The sequence below is a fragment of the Rhinopithecus roxellana genome, chromosome 21 (assembly GCF_007565055.1).
Source record: "Rhinopithecus roxellana isolate Shanxi Qingling chromosome 21, ASM756505v1, whole genome shotgun sequence".
Taxonomy (NCBI): domain Eukaryota; kingdom Metazoa; phylum Chordata; class Mammalia; order Primates; family Cercopithecidae; genus Rhinopithecus; species Rhinopithecus roxellana.
Window position 1 is genome coordinate 12,397,910 of NC_044569.1, and position 21,465 is coordinate 12,419,374.

The 21,465-nt window shown below is 43.3% G+C and overlaps 1 protein-coding gene across 2 annotated transcripts; it reads left to right on the plus strand.

Annotated features, from left to right (window-relative positions):
- Positions 1-896: 896 nt before the first annotated feature.
- Positions 897-7,409, plus strand: TMEM200C (transmembrane protein 200C). 2 transcript variants are annotated; one of them, XM_010373394.2, is made up of 3 exons: positions 897-996; positions 1,371-1,814; positions 4,649-7,409. In XM_010373394.2, the coding sequence occupies exon 3, from the start codon at positions 4,743-4,745 to the stop codon at positions 6,615-6,617; it is 1,875 nt and encodes a 624-aa protein (XP_010371696.2). In that variant the 5' UTR covers positions 897-996; positions 1,371-1,814; positions 4,649-4,742; the 3' UTR covers positions 6,618-7,409. The 2 variants fall into 2 exon arrangements, 1 of the variants encoding a protein (XP_010371696.2); XR_004055694.1 differs by lacking the exons at positions 897-996; positions 4,649-7,409 and adding an exon at positions 2,038-2,182 and having other exon boundaries at positions 1,772-1,814.
- Positions 7,410-21,465: the final 14,056 nt, after the last annotated feature.

Here is a 21,465-nt window from a genome sequence, read left to right on the forward strand (position 1 = left end):
AAATTTTTGTCTTTATTGTTCTTTTTGAAACGTGTCTGCTCTAGATTTAAGCACAAGTGAATGCTGTGTATGTGGGGAACAATCTTGTAACAGGAGCTGTGGGCAGCAGAGCCCTCCTGTGTGGGTTTTGTGGACCCCTGAGCAGCAAAACTCAGAATATGTAACACCCACCCAATTTTGTCTGGATCCAAAATTTCAGACAGCACTTGCTTCATCTGCTCTTCTGTTCCTTTCTTCCTGAATCCTGGCTGCCTCATTTCAACAGATAATTGAAATCTTTCTCACTTTCTCAATAATCTTTGGGGAAATTCCACTTTGAAATTATCTTTTCCCTGTCATTTTTACTTTACAGTTCAGAGGACAGGGATGAGCTAGGAAACAGGATCTCTCTATCTCTCTCTTTCTCTCTCTCTCTCCTTCTCTCTTTTTTAAATGACGTAGGGAGTTTGGACATCCTCCCTACCCCCACCTCCCCTCTTTGATTCTAACCTGGATTTCTGGAGAATTATAGTTTTCCTTTTAACGCTTGCTGATTACCGGACCGGGAGGAGCAGGAGGGGCTGCTGCCCAAGGAAGAGCCCGGGAGCCCATTCTGATCTCCGAGGAGCCCCAGCTGCCGGGTCCCGGTCAGGCTGGTCACAAAGCCCGGCGGGGCTGAAGCGCGAGCACATCTGACAGCGCCTTCCACGCGTCCCGCGGTGCGCCCGGCTCGGCGGGGGCGGCTCCACTCCGCCGGGGCCCGAGTTCGTTGGGGGACAACTTACTGTGCTGGCCGAGCATCCACACTGCAAACTCCCAAGCGGGAGGGGGAAAACAACCCAGGCTGTGCCGTGCCGAGGAGTAGAGGCAACAAAAGACCGAGACACGAGGGGAGGGAGGCAGACACGGAGGGAACGCGGACTCTGGCCCTTCGCTCCCCGAGAGCGCCCCTCGGATGCTGCTGGGGAGACCCTCCAGGCCTCTCTTTGGGGCCTCTGGGGCCCGCGGCTCAGACAGGTAGTTGGAAGAAAGAAGAACAAAGCTGCCCGCGGAGGCAGGCGGCGGTCTCGGGGCGCCTCGGGGCGGGAAGAGCCGAGGCCGAGGAGGCGCCCCGCGCCCCCTGCCCCGCGGCCCCAGCGCCCTGCGTCGGCTGCCTCCGCCGCCTCCCCTCGCGCCTCCTCCTCCCAGGGGAAGCGGCGCTTCCGAAGGGACGGGCGGCGGGCGGCGGGCGGCTGAGGACGCGGGGGAACTGGGAAGGCCGGCGGCGTGGGGGGGCGCTGGGGGAGGGGGCGGGACGGGGGGCGGGGGCGCCCCCCCCAAGCCGCCGAGCCGGGCGGGCCCCGACCGCCACCCTGCCGCAATTTCCCTGTGTCATGGCTCCGGTCTCTTAGCAACAGCCGCCAGTCCGGCCGCCCCGAGCCGCCGCCGCGGGCTCAACTCCACCCGGCGGAGCCCGGCGCGCAGCAGCCACACAAAAGAGGCGCGAGGGCCGGCGGCGCCGCCTCGGGGACCCGCCCGGGAGCGCCGCGCGAGGGGACGCAGCGAGCGGGAGAATGAGCGGCCGAGAGGAGGGCTCCGAGGCGGGATGCGGGAGGCAGAGGACCTGACACTTCTTGGAAACTCTTGGAAATGGCTCCCGCCACAGCGCCGGAGGGGGCTGCCAGTCTGGGGTGGGCGCTCGCCCCTGCGGGGCTGCTGAGCCGCGCTTGGATGCAGGGCCCGGGGGCGCTGTCCCTGCGCTCCGCCGTCGGCTCGGGCTGAAAAAGTTTCTCCATGGTTCCTTTGTGTCGCTCGAGAGCCCGTTCGCCGGCCCCGACCTCCCTCGGTCTCCCTGGGTAAGTGAGCGATCTTGTGTGCCGAGAGTGCTGCCATTTTGAGCAATTCTGCCAGTCCCCAGCCCCTGAGGGCCCCTCCCCGCCCCTCGGGTCCCCGAACCCCCGCGCCCCGGGCTAGGGTTCCTGGAGAGGCTTTTTCCTGGGCTGGCTACACGGGATGCGCTGCCCAGAAAAAGCTAGTTCCAGATTGCTCTCACTTCGCTGCTGCCTGTCTTCTTTCCAGAGGCGGACTCCCAGCTGCTGCACTCATGTGACTCCGGCCAACATCAATAAGCAGACCAAAGCCAGGGGCCAGGGGGTCGCCGCCCTGCCAGTGAGGGACCGGGGGTCGAGGACCTGGGTTGGGTGCCCGGCACAGCACAGCGCTGCCAGCCTGTGGGCTCCGAGCCTCCGAGCCTCAGAGTGGGGCTTAATCCATCATGAGCGGAGAACTTGAATGTCTCTCTTGGAAGCAGTTGTATTTTTAGACCTCCCTCCTTTGCTTCCCCCATCCTCCATTCTTTAACCACGGTAAGACCAGCTCCAGGCAGTAAACTGAGAGGGCAGCCAAGCTTGACTGCTAAGTTTGTTTTCTTTCATTAGGTATAAAGGAAAACCTCAAAGGTGGGTCTCCCGTGGCATCTGACCTTTGTCTGTATTTCGTGTCAGATGGTGACACATTAAAAGGGAGTACAGCCTTCAACTATTAAACTCATTTGAAAGATGTGCGGTAAAGGACTGTTGAAATCCATTCCTTACAATCTACCGGAGCCAAAGCTGCTTTGCTGAGGAGAAATCCAAGTGAGTTTCCCCCTCCCCAAGACATCCAGCCTCCTGGTGCACCTGATCAATGCCCAACCAAACATGTAGCCTTTCTTCGGTGGGAGAGCCACCCTGCCAACTGAGTCTGAGTTCGCTTCTTAAAAAATGTCTGGTCCTTAAAGCCTTCTTAAGATAACCACGGATCTCCGGATTATTTAAGATGCTGGATTCCAAGGATCACTTAAAACAACAGTCTCTATATTACAACCACATAATAAATGTGCCTATTTATTTGGGATGAGAGATAGACAATATATATTTTTTTCAATTTGTACTTACTGGTGCAGCTTAAAGGTTTATAGATGTATTCTCTATACTGACCCCTCTCTTATCTACCTGGTGATTCTCTTTACTGAAACCCAACTAAGTCCCAAAGATATGTTGATTTGCAAACATTGTAAAGAGCTGATTACCATTTGCATTCCCACTGATGGAGAAAAGATCCTGCCTATATGGATATAATGGAGGAACTCAAGGGCCAAAGCCTTTCACCCAATCACCAATTAAAAGCCAAATTCTACCTACCACACATTTTCAAGGGGGAATTTATTCTAAAACATGAATTATCTGACAAAGGATAGAATAGCAAAAGGCTTGGGAGTGATATTTAAGTCTTTCATTTCATACAATGTCCTTAATTTTAGCATCTCATAGGAGGGAAAACAACTAATGGGACAGAAAATGTTTTACTCTGGAGATACAGCAAGACTATTTTAGAGGTTGCTGAATAACCACCAATATGCATTTGTGAATTTACCTACCCAGGCTTTATTACAAACAACTAAATAAACTTCCTAAGAGTAATCCATTGATTGTTGCCACCCTCCCTTCCTAAAAATGACCTCATGAGAAAGGGATAAGGAGGGGGAAAAAAGCAAAAAACAAACAAACAACAACAGCAACAAAACAGCTTTGGCTTGGGGGAAATGTCATTCTACAAATCACATATTATGTAGGCTGCTTTACCTAGTTAATTGCCTCCTCATTTGAATACTGGAATTCTGTAGCATGCTCTTGGCACCTTAATAAGGGGTCAGAAAGCTATTATGGCAGAGTGTTAGTTTTTTTAATTGTAATTTTCCCATATGAGAAAAAAGATCTTTCTCTTGGAGATTCTAGGGGACTTCTCAAATTCCCTGATGAAATCTGGCACATGATACCTTTAAGGGAGTTCCTCTGAGGGAGGAAAGAAGGCTAGAAGGAAGAGCTCAGTTACATAAGCAGTTACCTAAAACTAAATATTCCACCCCAAGAAGCTGTCCAGATGTTGCCAGGAGGAGAGAAGGCTGTGCAAGGGATCTGCTTGCACTTAGCTGTAGGAATAGGCATAGATGGGAGACAACTTTGTGAAGGGATTTATTGTCAGAGTATTGCAATATCTCTGCTGCTTCCCCAGTGATAAACTCTCTGTTAATTATCTGAAGTAAATAAACCGCCTGCCAGCCATTATATGACCTTTAATTTTCATCCAGTGAAATAAATTCCTTTGTCTTTGTACAGTAGTGACTTTCCTGACTGTTTTAGTGACTTTGGGCCACACATTGACAGATTCCCCAGCTTAGAGAGACTTGAAACTCCTGTGGTAGTTCCCTTGAAAAATCTTCCAATTCCAGAAGGATTAAGGGAAAGAACCTTGCCAGGAAGGTCCTTAACCACTACTTTGCGTCCCTACATTTAGGTTTACTAATGGTTGGAACTCCACTGTCCATTTCAAACCCTCATATTACCCATGGAGTGTGTGGGGAAGATGGGTAGGAAGCGGGGAGAAGAAGGCATACTTTCAGATGGTTTTATCACCACATACTAGTTACTGCAATGTTTTATAACCACCTATTAGTTGCTGCAACTAATAGGTCCCTTCCCTAATGTCTACCTGGCCCCAGCCTCTGTACACGGTCTTCGTTTCAGTTAGTGGGTAAAGGCCCTGGGGTTGGGGGCACACATGGAGTGGGATCTGGGAGTAGGGCAGCTGCAGCGTGAGATGTCACTGCAGCCAAGCCGACACCCTCTGACTGTCTTCCTCTGCTTTGCAGCAGGAGGAGGTGGCTGAGCAGCTAGTGGGCAGTTGGCGCCCTCCCTGAGCAAGCCTCCATCCCAGAGGCTAGTCCTGCAATCCACGAATTCGCCATGATCGCCACCGGCGGCCTGCTGAGGATTTCCGCCAGAAAGCAGGATCCACTCCGCCCCCCAAGTCAGATCCCCAAGCGCAAGAGGAAAGCCAAAAAGAGGCGCAAGAACGACGTGGTGGTGGTGAAAGGCAAGCTGAAGCTGTGCTCCATCTCGGGGCTCATCGCCCTCTGCGGGATCCTGGTGCTGCTGGTGGGCATAGCCATGGCGGTGGTGGGCTACTGGCCCAAGGCCACGGGGGCCAATCGGGAGGGGGGTAAGCAGCTGCCGCCTGTGGGCAGCAGCCACCGCGTCCCGACCACGGCCAACAGCAGCGGCAGTGGCAGCAAAAACCGGTCCAGGAGCCACCCTAGGGGTCCAGGGGGTGTCAACTCCAGTTCCGGGGGCGCGCCCCAGAGCACGCCTCCTGCACGAGTCGCCTCCCCTTCCTCCTCCTCCACGTCGGTGAGCTTCTTCTTCCGCATCTTCTCTGGCTACCTGCACTCTGACAAGCTCAAGGTCTTCGGGCCCCTCATCATGGGCATCGGCATCTTCCTCTTCATCTGCGCAAACGCGGTCCTCCACGAGAACCGGGACAAGAAGACCAAAATCATCAACCTGCGGGACCTCTACTCCACAGTCATCGACGTGCACAGCCTCCGCGCCAAAGACCTGGCGGCCGCCGCGGCCGCTGCCGCGGCCGCAGCCGCCTCCTCGTCGTCGTCAGCCCCCGCCGCGGCGCCCCCCGGGGCCATCCCGCTCAACGGCTTCCTCAGCTACGTGCAGTCGCGGGGCCTGGAACTGAAGCCGGGGAGCTGCGGTGGCGCCGGAGACGCCTTCGGAGCCGCGGCGATGCTGGCCAAGGGCTCGTGGCCGCCTCACCCCGCGGCCCTGAGCGGCGGCCGCCCCCGGGGCGCCGCGTCCCCGCCGGACCTGGCCTCTTCCCCGCGCTGTCCGCGGGAGCCCGCGAGCCTGGCCGAGGCAGTGTACAGCGTCTACCGCGAGCGCTCGGGCGTGGCCGGCCGTCGCCGGGCCGCCGCTGCCACCGCCGCCGCCGCCGCCAACGCCGCTAGCAGCTGCAGTAGTCCGGCGCCCTGCAGCCCACCCGAGAGCTGGGGGCGCCAGAGCACCGCCAGCTCCCTCGTGGACTCCTCGCTGAGCGCCTTCGCGCTGCTGCCCTTGCAAGGGGACCGCGATAGGGACGGGGACGCGGAGGGCGCGAGCTGCAGCTGGCAGAGGCCTCCGGGGGAACGCGGCTCCCTGGAGATCCCGAGGGGCGAGCTTGACCTGAGCATGACCAACCTCCGCGGAGCAGAGGGCAGCATGCGCGGGGCGAGCCAGGAGCCAGAGGAGCCCGAGGGCGCGGTAGCGGCGCGCGCCGCCAGGGGGCAGGGCGGCCGCCTGCCCAGGACCGGCAGGTACGCGGCCTTGCGGCGCCGCAGCACCAGCGGGCTCCCGGACTACCGGGTACCGCCGTCCCCCGAGCCCCCGCCCTCCCCGGGGAGTGCGGACCCGGACTCCAGCCCTCTGACCAAAGCCGCCTCCCCCTCGCCACCCCTGCGGCGGGAGGGCTCGCCCCCCACCAGGCGGGACTCGGGGAGCTCCCAGTCGGATGACCGATCCAGCAGCAATAAGGGCTACACACCCCTGCGGGAGGCCGGCACCTCCTCCGAGTCGGTCTTGGACGCAGTTGCGGGTCAAACGCGAGACTCTGTGGCCGCCCCGGTTCCGGGTGCGGAGCAGAGCTCCCCGGAGGGTGCCAGCCAGGAGCCACCCACGGCCGAGCAACCTCAGCCGGTGCAGAGGCAGTTTACAAACAAGGAGAAACTCTTCATGATTTCCAGGTCTCATGCCATAGGGGTAGAAGAAGGAGAACTGGAAAGTACAGGCATTTAGAGAAAGGAGTGGGGTGGGGGGAGGAGAGAGAAAATGGGAGAAACGGCCACTTGAATCAGTGCATTAACAGTTCCCTGTCTCTTTTGTGGACTGATCCGAGGACATCATTCAATATCCAAAGAGCTGCAGAATGTTATCCTTGAATTGCGTCCACAAGATTCCTGTAGATAACTCCAAGGATTTTGTTTTTGTTTTTGTTTTTGTTTTAAAGCAAACTAGTCTTTTTATGTCCGATGGTGATTGTATGTTCAATGAAAACCAAATGTATTAAAAGGTCAGCAATCTAGTCCATTAGATAAAATTCTTTTAATTTTCTTAGGATCAAAACAATATATTTTTGACAGTAAATGTGCACTTTACTCCAATTTTTTTTTAATCCCTAATTTCCCGACCCGTGTCCTCTGCGCTGGTTTTGCCCCTAGCTGCTTGCGAATGGCAGGCTTTTTTCTCCCTCCCTTTGCGGAACATAGAAGAGTTTGTCTCAGTTCTCTTAGAATTGATGTTCCTAACTGAAGTTAAAGCCAAAAGCATGAATAATTCAGGAACGAGCACTTTCCTTGCCCCACTCCACTCTGCTCACCCAATGCCCAAAAGCTTCTTCCTTTTTTAAACAGGTGTGTACGTTTTGCTACTAGGGTATGTGGTGGAGACTGGAGGGGGCCAGGAACTAGATGGACTGTTACATTCCGAAATTTATATCAAGTACACTATGCTTTATTGAGTGTTATCACACCTGTATTGAAAATAGCATTAATATTTAAAATCTTTTTTAATAAAAGAGGTTTCCGAACAGTTAAGCATAATATTGCCTCATTTTGCCTTGGAGCTAGCTCATCTGGTACCTCTGAAATATTTTGCTGTGACACTGCTACCAGGACTGTTGTGATCTTCCCCCAAAGTACTCAGAACCATTGTCACATGTCCAGTGTATTTTTAAGCTTAAAATGTAAGGTAATATTTAACATTTGGGAATTTCTCTTTCAAATAGAATGAAACGTTAAGTGAATAGTAATTGCCTATGATACTTCTCGTTTACCTCCAAGTATTAATTTGCAGAGCACCAGGCTTAATATTCCCTTCCCATCCTCGTGGATATCACTGATTGCAAGTTAATGGTCTTGAATCCATGGCCCACATAGACAAAAAGATAATGTTTTAATAATTTGGTAGATTGTTTACACTTGATGTCATTAAAAGTGAATTAGTTAATTTTCAAAACCAGGAGATACGATGTGGTCATTTTGATCCCCTTGGGCAAAGCAGCTAGTTTTGTAGAAAGAGTGCAGATTCAGAACTGAGATTGGATCCAGCTGTTGGCATCTCCTAGCTGTGTGACCTTTACAAGTCACAAATCCTGAGTCTCAGTCATCTTTTTGTAAAATGTAGAGAACCAGACATACCTCATGGAGCTATGAGAGGAATAGAACAGGGTCAGGGTCAGAGGAGGGCTTATATGTGTGGAGTTCACCAGCACCCTTGGCCCAGAGGATGTATTCAATAAATGGTGGTTATCATAATTATTATTACCATTATAATATGTTGCTGAATGCATACTGTAGAGAAGAATGGACCTTCCTTGAACTTGAGCTCAAGAAAGTCTAGTCTGAAATCTGGGATATCCACCTATTATCTGTATAATCTTAGACAAATCTCTTAATCCCTCTGGGCCTCTGGTGGATGATATAATCTCTATGATCTCCTTCAACTCTTAAAGTCTTACTTAAATTCAGGCTCTTGTCCTGGATGTAATCATATCACATTTGTACCCACAACTTGGCAAAGAGTGAATATACGTCGTCAACTACCATTAGCGCAACATTCTGTAATACATTTTAAAAGGGCCTCATTTATTCTCAGATTGGATCTGCATTAAACCAATAACTCACTTTAAGGCTGTAGATTGATATATTGGGCTCTTCTATAAAGCAAAAGTGAGTTTGCACTAATGAGTGACATGCTAGTGTAATGAGACCTCAAGGTAGTGTTAAATTTCAACAGTCTCAATTGCTTTATCACACTTCCAAAATAAATGTCAAACTTCCTTTGGTTTTCTTCTCCATTACCTTGGGTAGTAGGTGATTTATATACTGAGATAGTGTGTTACTTAAAGGGGAAAACAGGTTCTGGTGTTCTACAATACTGTTTCCAGTCCTCTGAGAATGCACTGTAAATGCTACATTTATCAAATGCTACATTTATCAAATGCTAAGTGACATTTAGCAAATAGTAAAGCTAATACCTCTTAGCTTAACTAAGGAAGGGTGGACAGAATACTGTTTATATTTCACAAACTTAGCTCTATTATCAGATAATATCTAACTTAACTATTGAACAATTTAACTAGATTTTTTTTTCTGAAGATAGAAAAAGATGAGCTCAATTTTCCAAATCTTGGGAGGAGCCTGTGATTTCTTTAGACTTCAGAGGAAGTGTATATAAGTGTAGTAATTCACAGTCTTAACTTTCATGGGAGCAGAAATCTGCAATAATAATGCTAATTTTCATTCAGTACTTACTGTGGGCTAAGTACTATTGTATGAGCTTTGTACACATTATCTCAGTGAATCCTCATAGCAACTCTATTGAAGTAGGATTATTCTTACCCCTGTTTTGCAGAGAAAGACACTGAGGTCAGAAAGATGGAATTGTTGTCCAGGGTTACACAGCTGGTAAATGGTGGATCTAGGGTTTACACAGTTTGGAAGATTAGGTAGACCTGTCGGCAGATGCTGAGTTGAAATTGACATTTCTGGAAACCATCAAAATACTTTATATATTCTTCATTTCCTGCTAGATCCCTTTCCAGACCATTCTTAGAGAAATACAGAAAATTGTCAGAATGCACAGTCAGATAAAAAGCTGGAGTTCATAAATCTTCAGGCTGGCATGAACAAGTTTTTTTCTAAGTGACTTTTCAGGGGTTTTTGTATACAATAAATAGGATTGTTTGAAAGGGCCTTATAGATGACAGAATCCCTCCACTTTTAATTTATAAATGAGGTTGCTAAGATTTAGAAAGATGGAACAACTTTTTCAGAGACAAACAGCAGTGGCAGGACTCAAATGTTAAATTAAAATAATTGCAACAATTGGTGTGATGGTATTTTTTCCCTGAATTTCTGTCATGTACCAGCTGGGTGACCATGGACAAGCTATATAGTCTCTCTCTGTCTCAATTTCCTTTTCCACACTATAGGAATAATAATGTCCCTACCTTACAGGACTGGAGTAAAGATTAAATGAACTATTATTTGTGTAAAGTGCTTATAATGGGCTTGGAACGTAGAGAGTATTATACAAAGGTATGTTCCTTTTATTTAAAATAGAATCAACTGCTAAACAATTACTTCGTATGACCTTCCTTTTAATTAATAAGAATAATTTTAGGCTTAAAAGTCTAACGTGTAAGGCAACATAGCATAGTGGCTCAAAGGGTGACTTGGGGGGTTATATAACATTATAACTGGGTCTTCACTTCTAGTAAGGAGATAATAAATAGCATTTGACACATAGAATTAATTGTTTAAATGAGGACTAAATAAATTAATATAATTAAAGGACTTAGAACAACTCCTGGCACATACAAATATTCAGTAAATGTTAACTACTATTATTAAGGCAAAATACAGAAAAGCAATTAGTAGGCTAAATTTACTACTTAGTAGTTAGGGACAACCATAAACTTAATGTACTAAAAAGTCTTTATAATTTAGGTATATGGGAAAGAAAAATTAGACCTTAAAAAACGAGGGCTTACGCTGCTGCAATGCCTCCTGATAGAACATAAAACTATCAAAAGCTGGACACATGCTCCTTATGGTCCCAGGATCATCATATTATACAATGAATGAACATCCAAACTGGCACACTTGGCTATATTTAGCCGCAATTATTCCATTTCCATTTATTGAGGCTAGCTATATCAACAAGACCAGTGAAGCCCTTGAGGTCTCAGCCTCCTACGTATTAGCCCTCAAGTAAAGATCAGGTAATCTATTGATTTATTTAAATTGTCTAGACAAAAGTGTTTTTCTATATTTGTTTTTTCTTTAGTAATTTTGAGTTCTTTAAGATGCAGTGTTGAATTTTTTTTGAGGTAGAGAACTTAAGAAAAACCATCTGATGCATTAAATTAGTACAGACTAAGTATATGGACTTGTATTTGGATTAGGATAGTATTTTTGCCAGGATATAAAAATACATTTTATAAATAAGATCTTCTTGTATTAAGGGTTGCAGTTTAAGATTGATATTTTTTCTCACTTATAACAAATAAAGAATAGGTTGATGTTTATGGAGTTTGTTTTCCATAGACCCAGATTATTTTAAAATTTGTATTATTATTTGGAAGGGAGGAGTAAAAATCATTGGGTGAATATTTAGACTAAGTTTTTGAATGACTAACTCTGAAAAACAATCTCAGACACCCCACCCCACCCCAGGGAAGTTATCTTTGGGGTTTTTTCTTCAAAAAGGAATGAGATTCTTCTTTAAACTGATAAGAAAATTCTATGTTTTATCTATTAAGCCACCACCATTAAGGAGTCCAACTTTAGTCAAACTACCTGCAACTCTGCCAAGACCTGAGGAGCTCCTTATTTTCTGTATGCCATCCGTTCATCCATGACATCGGAAAAGCACTATGCTAGTGTTGAGCCCACATAGGTGTGAACTGCAGTAGGAGTTACAAATGCCAGCCATCCTAAGGACTTAGCCTTCACCCCAGAGCCAGAAGCATTTCAGAATTTCCACCACCTGGAAAGATACTGTTATTCCACTTGAAATGGACTCTCATCCCTTGCCCCTTTAATAATGCCAGCTATGACATGGCTTTGCATGGCAAATAGGATGTGGGCTGATTTGTTACTACGATAGCATTGCTGGTGAAAAGACTGAAGAAGATTACGCAAATTCTCCTGGAATATTACAAAGTATGTGCCTGTCTCAATAACCTGTGCTTTCTGATCCGATATTGTGACCAAGTCCCCTGAAAGCTGACTGTCAATAACAAGGGAGGAAAATAGGCAGGCCCAGTGGTGGAAGAAAAAGAGCATCCTGCCAAAAGAGAAAAAAAGATAGGCAAGAATCACTAGAGAAGCTTTTTGTTTCATAAAAGAGCATTTGGTTACTCTTGTTTATAGATCATTTCGTGTGTAAAGTGTCTTAAAAATTACAATAACTTTTATTCCTTAGCAAATATTCTTTCTGCAAATGCATGGCTAGATATTAATTTGTATTTTTTTTAATATTTACGAAATTCATGACAGCATTATATTATTGATGCAAACCCATTTGATACTAGTAAATGCTAAACACCTAATAATATTTAATAATTGAAAAGAAATTTATGGGAAAATTTATGAACAATTTATTTTAAGTTGAGAAACTCCAGTATCTTTAAACTATGCCTGTATGTCTAAAGACAAAAAATCTGAAAGTTATTAAAGACTGACATAAGTAGGTCAATCGAAGCAGACCAGATCAGAAAATGACTGTCTCAGCATAGGACTTTTGCCATTGCTTTTTGTGGCTAATTGCCTTATCACTCCCTTTTGTATAGATACAACTTAAAAAAAAAAAACCGATTTCACCTGTAGTAGTAAGCAGCTGTGCTTCAAGCTGCTGTCCTTTTGGTAAAATACACAAATTGCTTTCAGATGAGTTTCAGATATATTATACTCTGCCTATCATGAGTCAGGTAGGCACTGTGGTAGGTAGAAAGGATAAAAATACCATTTTGTGTGTGGGAAAGACACAATTTCTGATCACAGAATCTTGTAATAGTATTGTTTCTGAGACAGGCACACAAACCATAATTTTACTATAATGTGAATATTACAAGAGAGTTATGACACGAATCTTCCAGCTGAGTCCTGAGAAATGAAAAAAATGTCAGATAGGTACAGAAAGCTGGGAAAGGTATGTTGGCCAGTGGGGCCAGCATGAGTAAATGCAGAACGCAAAACACAATTTAACAAGCTAGATTTTCATAAGGTAATTGATATTTAACTGTTTCCTAGTATCTCCATGGCATAGAGGTGTTTATTTTGGAAAAACAAAAACAAAACAAAAAACGATATATCTCTGTAACTACAGGTATAGCTAAATGTCTCCTTTGTAAGTAGCAGAAGGATATTTTAAATTAAAATTACGATGGTTTTGGCATTAAAATACTCAAAACATATATACCTACATTCTATGTTTAATGATTCATTTTTAAGTGACCTTCACTAGCAGGGCTTCTTAACTGAGAAGTGTCAGTACATAGAACTAACAAACTAAATTCTTGTTGGACCTAAGCTAGCTTTATGAGCAAGAAAGATTTTTGCTGAATTATATATTGCTTTAAAATTACCATTTAATTTGAAATTTCAAATTCTGGAGATCATTTCCCTAGATGTGTGCATAAGGAGATAAAACTGAGAGGAGAATCTGTCACTTGGCAACACTGTTTGGATCATGGATCAAGTGTGTTGATCCATGTACCGTGAAGACTGCAGACAGCATAAACTTAGGGGTTGTTCTATCAAGCCACAGGTCGTTTTTCACAGTTTAGACATGATAACTGAATGTATTTCTACAGATTTCGACATCAATTTTGCAGCATCATTTATATCAGAGGAAACATAAATAATTTATCTTTGTTAATAACGAACATCCGGGTTTTTTTGTTCCTCGCGTATGTGTTCATACACAAGGAAAGGTTAACACCCAGACATATTGTTGCAAATGTGTGTGAGTATTCTTTGTGGACTGGCACCAAAAACACTATGCCTTTTGATTTTTAAACAGCAGGTCATTTTGAGATAGTCACTGAAAACAGATTTGGCCAAAATAATAAAGTATAGATGCAGCTTAATACTTTACGCACAAAGCTGCAAACAAAAAGACATAGGCAAAAAACCTGCTTTTCAATACAAATAGTCTATTAAAGTAAAAAAATATAATTTTCTTAACAAAAGTATAATTTTGTTAGTTTGAATTCCTCACATAATTACTTGATTTCTTCAAAATCTTTTTAGTGCATAAACACAGTCAAGGCGAACATATAAAATATGTTTTCTAATCCATGAAAGTGAGAATTCTGCAAAATCACTTTGCATTATAGATACAATTTAATAGATATCATCAATTGTGGTTTATCGTCAGAACCACTAATAATTCTTCCATAGGGTTATGTTTATTGGTAAGAAGTTTAAAAATTGGAAATACTGGTACGTAAAGTGCTGTAGTTAATACGTCATGGTAAATGATATCAGGAAGCAAATGGAGTTCTTGATAAAGAGCAAGAAAATTTAAAAGACTAATTTGGTGACCTAAATACTAATCCTTCTGCTTATGTAACCATGCAGCTCAATGTGTTTGGAGCACTAAATACGACTTGAGTTCTTGCTCATTTGATTGTACAATTTATTCTATTTGTATTTCTAGTTTTATTTCAGCTTCATGCCTGAGAACATCTCTTGATTTATTAGTCTTGCTTGGGATTACTACTTTTAAAAAATAATGCATTTATGAAGACAGTAATAGTAATAATAATAATAGTCTTAAAAAAGACCAAAAATTAATTTGAGCAATAACATATAGTAATTGTTCGCTTCCCAATTTTTTATACCTTCTCAAATAGAGAGTAAGTTGACTGATATCTTCTTGAAACATGTGCTGCTGAAAAGCTAAAACACAATTAAAGTGCATGTTTGCAATCTCCTCGTTCCTCAAATCCCATGGATGTCCAACACCAGAACCTTTCTTGGATTCATGTAGGATATTCTGACTAAATCAGAGCGATGGTGGTGAATGCTTTCCAAGATTTCTTTTATTATAAAGTGAATGGAAAGGACATTTAATAATGTTATACCTGCCTGAAAAAAATGCCAGTTTTCATTAAGTCAGTGGCAATTAAATGCAACATTTGGTAAATAAATTGAACAAAGCATCTGGCTAGCCTGTAAGTATGAATCATCTTCAATGGAAGCACCAAATTATAGTAAAAAAATAAATAAAGGGATATAAAAAGGAAAATAAAATTCAGACATAATTAGGGCCATGAGTAAAAATAATCCAAGTTGATATGTGGCAACTTGTAATGCAGCATAATTTTAGAAAATTATTTAGTGATTGTGTAAATGTGACATGCCTGAAAAATGTTAATTAAACTGGTTTACGCAATGGTGGAGATGTATAATTATTTAGACATACTCCCACAGTCCTCTGGAAGAAAATTGTAAATTCCAGCTCTAAAAGGCTCTTTGGATTATAACCCCTGGTGCTGAGGGTTGAATGCAAAGCCTTTTTTATCCACTGAAAATGATGAGATCCCGGAAGTGTCACAGGCTTGCCTCACTCTTCTCTGATTTCATTCACGCAGATTAGAAAGGGCAACTTGAACATCAAGGAGCATCTATATCTTTAATGCTTTCTCTTTTACCAACATCTTTTAGCACATTTAAGTCACGGAGGGAAGACAGCAAAAAGATACTAGGTTGGGTCTCAAAAGGAGTAATCCATCCATTGTATCTTTTAATTTATATGAACTCCTTATAATCTTAAAGACAGAAGAAATGGGAAGATTGTCTATCAAAATCTGGAACATTATTGCCATCGTGTCTAAAACTAATACGTCTGCCTGAGATTGATTTCTGAGTCTTGGCCTGAATTACAGATTTGGGAATCAGGCTGTTGCAATAAAAATTAGAGTTGATGATAGAAGTATTAGTGGAAGGATAACTGGGATTTTGAGTTGCAAATGTTATGGGCTGAAGGAGATTCTGGAGGTGTGATTAGTGAGCATGTATGTGCACACACACGTGCATCAAGGAACGGACTATTGAAACTTAAAGCAAGTCAACTTTGTAACTTATTGATTTATTTGGATTAAGTGTCTGTGAACAAAAATACTTTTGAGAATAAATCACATGCCATAGCAAGAAAACCTTTGCTTCAAGCAGATAATAGGACTGACAAGCCATGTATACCATAGTTCTAATGACATAGGCATTAAGAAAAATTGAAAAATTCCAAAATAAAATTTATGTGTCACAGGATTTGGTCATAGCCCAGACTTAGGATTGAACTTGATCATATTTATACTAGCAAAGCGATACATAAGACTTGATGAATTCCATAGTGAGTTTGTATATTATATTTTGGTTTTCATGTGAAATTGTTTGGATTCTCATTATGCCTACCATAACCAGAATTATGAGTCTAAGTGAAGACTGAAGTATTTTGGAGCTCTGGTCCTTGCTACATGGGTTTAATTAGACTAGAAAATGCCCTGAAAGTGAAGCGAACCAAACAAATGTCAACTTTACAGGCACTGAAGTTGATTTCAAAATGTATGCATCATTAAATTAAAATAAAATAGTAACCATTCATTAGCCAATTACATTGCTCAATTTGAATATACAGGATTTTTCCTCCTAGATTCAAATTAGAAAATTCAGAGATGGTCAAAACAATTTTGAAAGAGCTTAGGTTTGTTCTGATGCCAGGTGGGGGTCTTCTTGAGGGAGGATTTCCTATGAAGCGTGTTCCAAGAACACTCCAAGTGTAAAGCCATAAACATTCATTTGTGGAGATGTCATATACTTGAAGAGAACTCGATTTTCTCTAGTTTAGTCTTCATAAAACTGGACTGTGACTTTCTTCTTGCACTTCAAAGCAGAATATAATCCTTGTTTACAAAATAAGCAAAACATACCTTTATAGCAATACACATTTTATCTTATCACACTATATTATGCCTAGGGAATTTCAATTAAATGGTACCATTAGTTTTCCCTTCAATTTTGGTTTTCTTTAGACCACAAAGGGTTCAAACCTGGGTCTAATTGGCATAAATGTGGTGGGAATTTTACCACTATCTAAAGAACAAATCTGTTATTTTTATTATTGATTTTTGAGACGGATTTTTGCTCTGTCACCCAGGCTGGGATGCAGTGGTGTAATCTCAGCTCACTGCAACTTCTGCCTCCTGGGTTCAAGCAATTCTCTTGCCTCAGCCTCCAAAGTATGTGGGATTGCAGATGCCTGCCACCATGCCCGGCTAATTTTTGTATTTTTAGTAGAGACAGGCTTTCACCATGTTGGACAGGCTAGTCTTGAACTCCTGACCTCAGGTGATCCGCCCGCCTTGACCTCCCAAAATGCTGGGATTACAGACAGGAGCCACCACACCCGGCCCGAATCTGTTGACTTAGGTTAAAAAACAATATATCCTGCTCTATCCTTATTGAACACCTATACTGATCATTCCCCCGTTTTCCCTTAAGTGCGTGTTAGAATGCTAGGGCTCTACTGAGAAATTTCAAAAACCATTTTAATTTTTTATTCATATAACTTTAAAGAGCACAAGTGCAATTATGATACATGGATATCTTGAATAATGGTGAAGTCTGGGCTTTTACTATGTCCATCACCTGAATAATGTACATGGTACCCATTAAGTAATTTCTCATCACCCATTCCCTCTCACCCTCATACTCTTTCAAGTATCCAATTCAAAATTCTTTTAAATTAAGGAGTTAGTATTTAAAATACATCAATAGCCCATTTCAGACGGCTTTGTGTCAAATCGCTTCCCCATGCTTTTATCCCTAGATGACTCAGTTGTCTTCACATTTTTTGTCTAGTGTAAAATTTTAGATTTCCCTGCATCTTGCTCCCCCTACTGCCAAGTAGGTGTATGCACTCCTTAAAGTAAAAACAAATGCCACATTCCAAAGTACTATATGCTTTTTGTATAAAATGCACACCCTTCCCTGTTGTCCCTGACCTCCCACCAAAATGTGAAGTGATATGGATAATAAAATTTTCTTTTTGTCACCATTGTTCCCATTAATAGCATAAGCTTACTCTGTATTCTTTCGGAATTCTTTTATGTAACTAGGCTCCCATCCTGGAAATGTGAACAAATGTCAGTCGCAAGACTCACCGCCAATTTTCTTTAACCAGAAGTACTAATGCCGGCCACAGTTCTCACCACTGTTCCTTCTATTCATCAATTTCTTTAGCAAACATTTATCATAGACCTTCTAATTTTCAGACCCTCTCTTTAAGAATGAAGATATTAAAAATATGTACTTTTTGACCTTGAAATATCATAGTCTAATAGAGGACACTTACATGTAAACAAATAATTTCAATGTGTGACATGTGGAGGAGCATTTTATGAAAATAGAATAGTCAAGAATGTACATTTTCAGTACTGAGCTAGCTCTAAAAGCTTTCTCACCTGCAAAATAGGACAAGTGCCTACCTTAGAAGGTTTTTGTGAGGAGTAAATGGCACAAGGCATATAAGGCCGTGTGTCTGGCATATAGTGGGTGCTCCATAAATGCCAGCTGCTATTACTACTAGTTAATAATGACATGAAAATAATCAGCAATTTTTTGGTTCCCAGAAGTAGGAACTATTCTCTCAGTCACTCACCACTTGGAAGTTTCTTCCCCTAGTGTGATACAGCATTTTGAATCATTCAGGGTTCACTCTGGAAGCAGAAGCACTATCTAGGGGACAAGAGATTTAGTTCAAGAATGGGAAGTTGTCTGGTCATAGGAGGATCTGGGGCAAGTGATGTTCCAGGAAGGAATTTGGAGTTTCAGAGAAGTCATCAACCTGAGAAGTTAAGCACATCCAAGCACCAAAATGAGGCTGCAAACTGAAGATGCGGAGAAGCCATTGGAAGCTGTGCTTCTGTATTGCTACCATCTCTGTGGATCTGCCACCTGGAGTGAGGTGGTGGGCCTGGGGCTGCTCTTATTCCGTGTGGTCGTCCTACAGAAGAAGAGCTGACTGCGGAGAGGGGGAGAGCAAGGACAGGCTGGAGCCCACCAGCGCCACTGCATCTGCTGTAACCTCATCTAACACAATGATCCCCAAGGGCAACAACTGCTGTGCTGCTTCCACCTTCTTCATATTGGTCTTCTGACTGACTCTAACTCAGAATCCTACAGAGTGGTATATTCTGAGAAAATAGGTCTAACCTAACGAAGTCCACATGGTTAAAAAACACCAGAGTCCATCTGTTGTCAGCTTGGCATCCATATGCACCTCTTTAACTATATTTAATTTCTAAATAAGGACGTAAGCAGCATCATGCTTCTACCTAACGTGATGTAGCTGTCTCTCACACACCTGAAAACACAGCAACGCTCTCTACAAAAAAGAGTACAGGTTCAGTCTTCTTTAGTGATGCTCATTCTTGTAGCTAGTTCACCTCCAACCCTTTGCCATCGTGTAGTTTAAATATTGAGGTATATAATCAAGTGAACCACTATTAACATATCGTAAGTTAGACAGCCAGACAGTTAGAAGTTAGAAGACAGTTAGAAGAGCCAGAGTAAGGGAGAAAGAAATCAGTTTTCATATTTTCTATTCACTTCACTTTGAGCAAGCACATTGACTGATTGTGATTCCCTTTCTGGCAGGTAACCCAATCCTTCCTTCTTGAAAGGTCTGTGCCTGGAGCTGTTATGTTATATGGGGTTGGTGTACTTTTTCCTTACAGGACATAGTAATTCTAACAGGCACTATCAGGATCTCCTGCATTCCGGACAGCCTCCTTACCCACACTGTGGAGTAGCAAACCGATTTCCACTTCATAGTTAGAACAGTCACATCAGCTAGTACAGGCACTCCTTTCTTTGCCCAGATGACAATCTCAACTTCCAGTTTAATGGAACCAACACTTTGTGCTTCATGGAAGCATCCCTCTCTTGGGAACTAAGATCTTTAGACTAGCAGAGCCCAGAGTTGCAGCTACTGAAAGCAAAAATTTCACGTACTAGTGAAATTCACTTACTAGTCATTAGAGGTGACAGTGGGAGAAATCACTTCCATTTCTACCACTTCATTATTAGACACGTGAGTCATAACTATGGGAAAAGCATCAAGGCATACTGTTTGCTGACTTGGAGAATATACCATATTCTAGAGAGTGTTGCCCCAGCCTGCGAAGTGTTGCCACACAGCTGGTGTTACAACTAAGTCTTCAAAAGGCCATTCCATCATTCCCTCAGGCTAGTTGTTTAGATGACTGAAATTGGTTAATTTCATGAACATGAGCCCATTGACAAACTACATTTACTGTAAAATTAATTCTATTGGCAGAATCAGAACTATGTGGAATATCATGATGGTGAAAAAGACATTCTGAAATCCACAGATGGTGGTTTTGGCAGAAGCATTTCAGTAGGGAAGGCAAATCTATATCCAGGCTAGGTGTCTATGCCAGTGAGAATAACAGTCTCCCTCCCATGATGAGAGTGGTCCAATGTGACCAACCTGTCACTCATACTGGGGGCTTATTATTGTCTCTGCTGCCATGGCAACTTTGTTCATGAGCCCACTGGGAAAAAATATAGTATGCATATACCCATGTTCATAACAGCATTATTCATCATAGCTAAAAGGTAGGAACAACTCAGGTGTCCATAGAGAGATGCATGGATAAACATAATGTGGGATATACCTGCAGTGAAATACTATTCAGTCTTAAAAAAGGAAGGAAATTCTGACACATGCTACAACATCGATGAACCTTAAAGACATTCTGCTAAGTGAAACAAACCAGTCACAGAAGAGCAAACACTTTATTATTCTAGTTATATGATGTCACTAGAGTAGGCAAATTTATGAAGACAGCGAGTAGATCAGAAATTACCAGGAGCTGGGGGAAGGAAGGAATGGGAAGTTGTTTAATGAGTACGAAGTTTCAGTTGGAAAAGATTTAAAAGTTCTGCAGACAGATGGTGGTGATAGTTGCATAGCAATGTGAATGTACTTCATGCCACAGAACTGTACACATAAAAGTGGCTAATAAGGTAAATTTTATGTAATGTAGGTTTTACTAAAAATCTAGAGATGAGGTCTTACTCTGTCATGCCCAGGCTGGAGTGCAGTGGCGCGGTCCTAGCTTGCTGTAGCCTCGAACTCCTGGGCTCAAGTGATCCTCCCACTTCAGTTGCCCAAGTCACTGAGACTACAGATGCAAGCCACTGTACCTGGCTGTTTTATCAAAATGTAAAAAATAATTTAAAACTACAGTAAACAAAGGGCTGTCAGTTATTCACTCCTCAGTATGAATTAAGCCAGATACGTTCGTGTAAATACCTGTGCGTTAGGAACAAGGTTTAAGACTAAATAGGAGAAAACAAAGGTTGTAAGTCTGGCACCTGGGGTGCTACTCTAGGAGAGCACTTTAAGAGGGGGATAAAGTGGAAGGGGATGCTTAATTTATCAAAGATTAATTTATCAAAGTCTTGCAGAGTAAAATGGCAGAGGAGTATAGTAAATGCCACTTGAGACAGCTGCCAGACTTGCAGTTATTTCCTCCTTCATTTCACACCTGGCCTTAGCTAATTGACCCAGGTATTGACGCCGGATCTGAGCTCGGCCAGTCACATTTTCTTTCCTGCATGTTTAACATGCAGAGGAAGGAGAACCAGAGACCAAGAGCCCTTGAGATTGGGTCTTATTGTGTCAACCACAGTGCTCCAAATAGTCGGTCCCCAAAATCTTGTCACTGAGGTTCCTGAAGCTGCCCTGGCTTCTGCAAGGGTAAGCCTGATTTTGCTGTCATTGCTGTTGTTGTTAGATACCAGCAATAATTCCAGTTCTCCTTCCTCTCAATTTCTGTTTTGTTTTGTTTTTGCTTATTAGCTAGAGGTGGATATTGTGCTTACAATGAAAATACCTGAAACTTACATCAAAGCACAGGAGATTCCTTATTGCCGGAGTTCAGTGGGGATCTTCCTCCTCCTCACATTGCCCTTCATATTCAATGTTAGGAGTACAAGTGAGTGGCAAGTACACTCAGCACCCAATTAATAAGAATATTTTATTT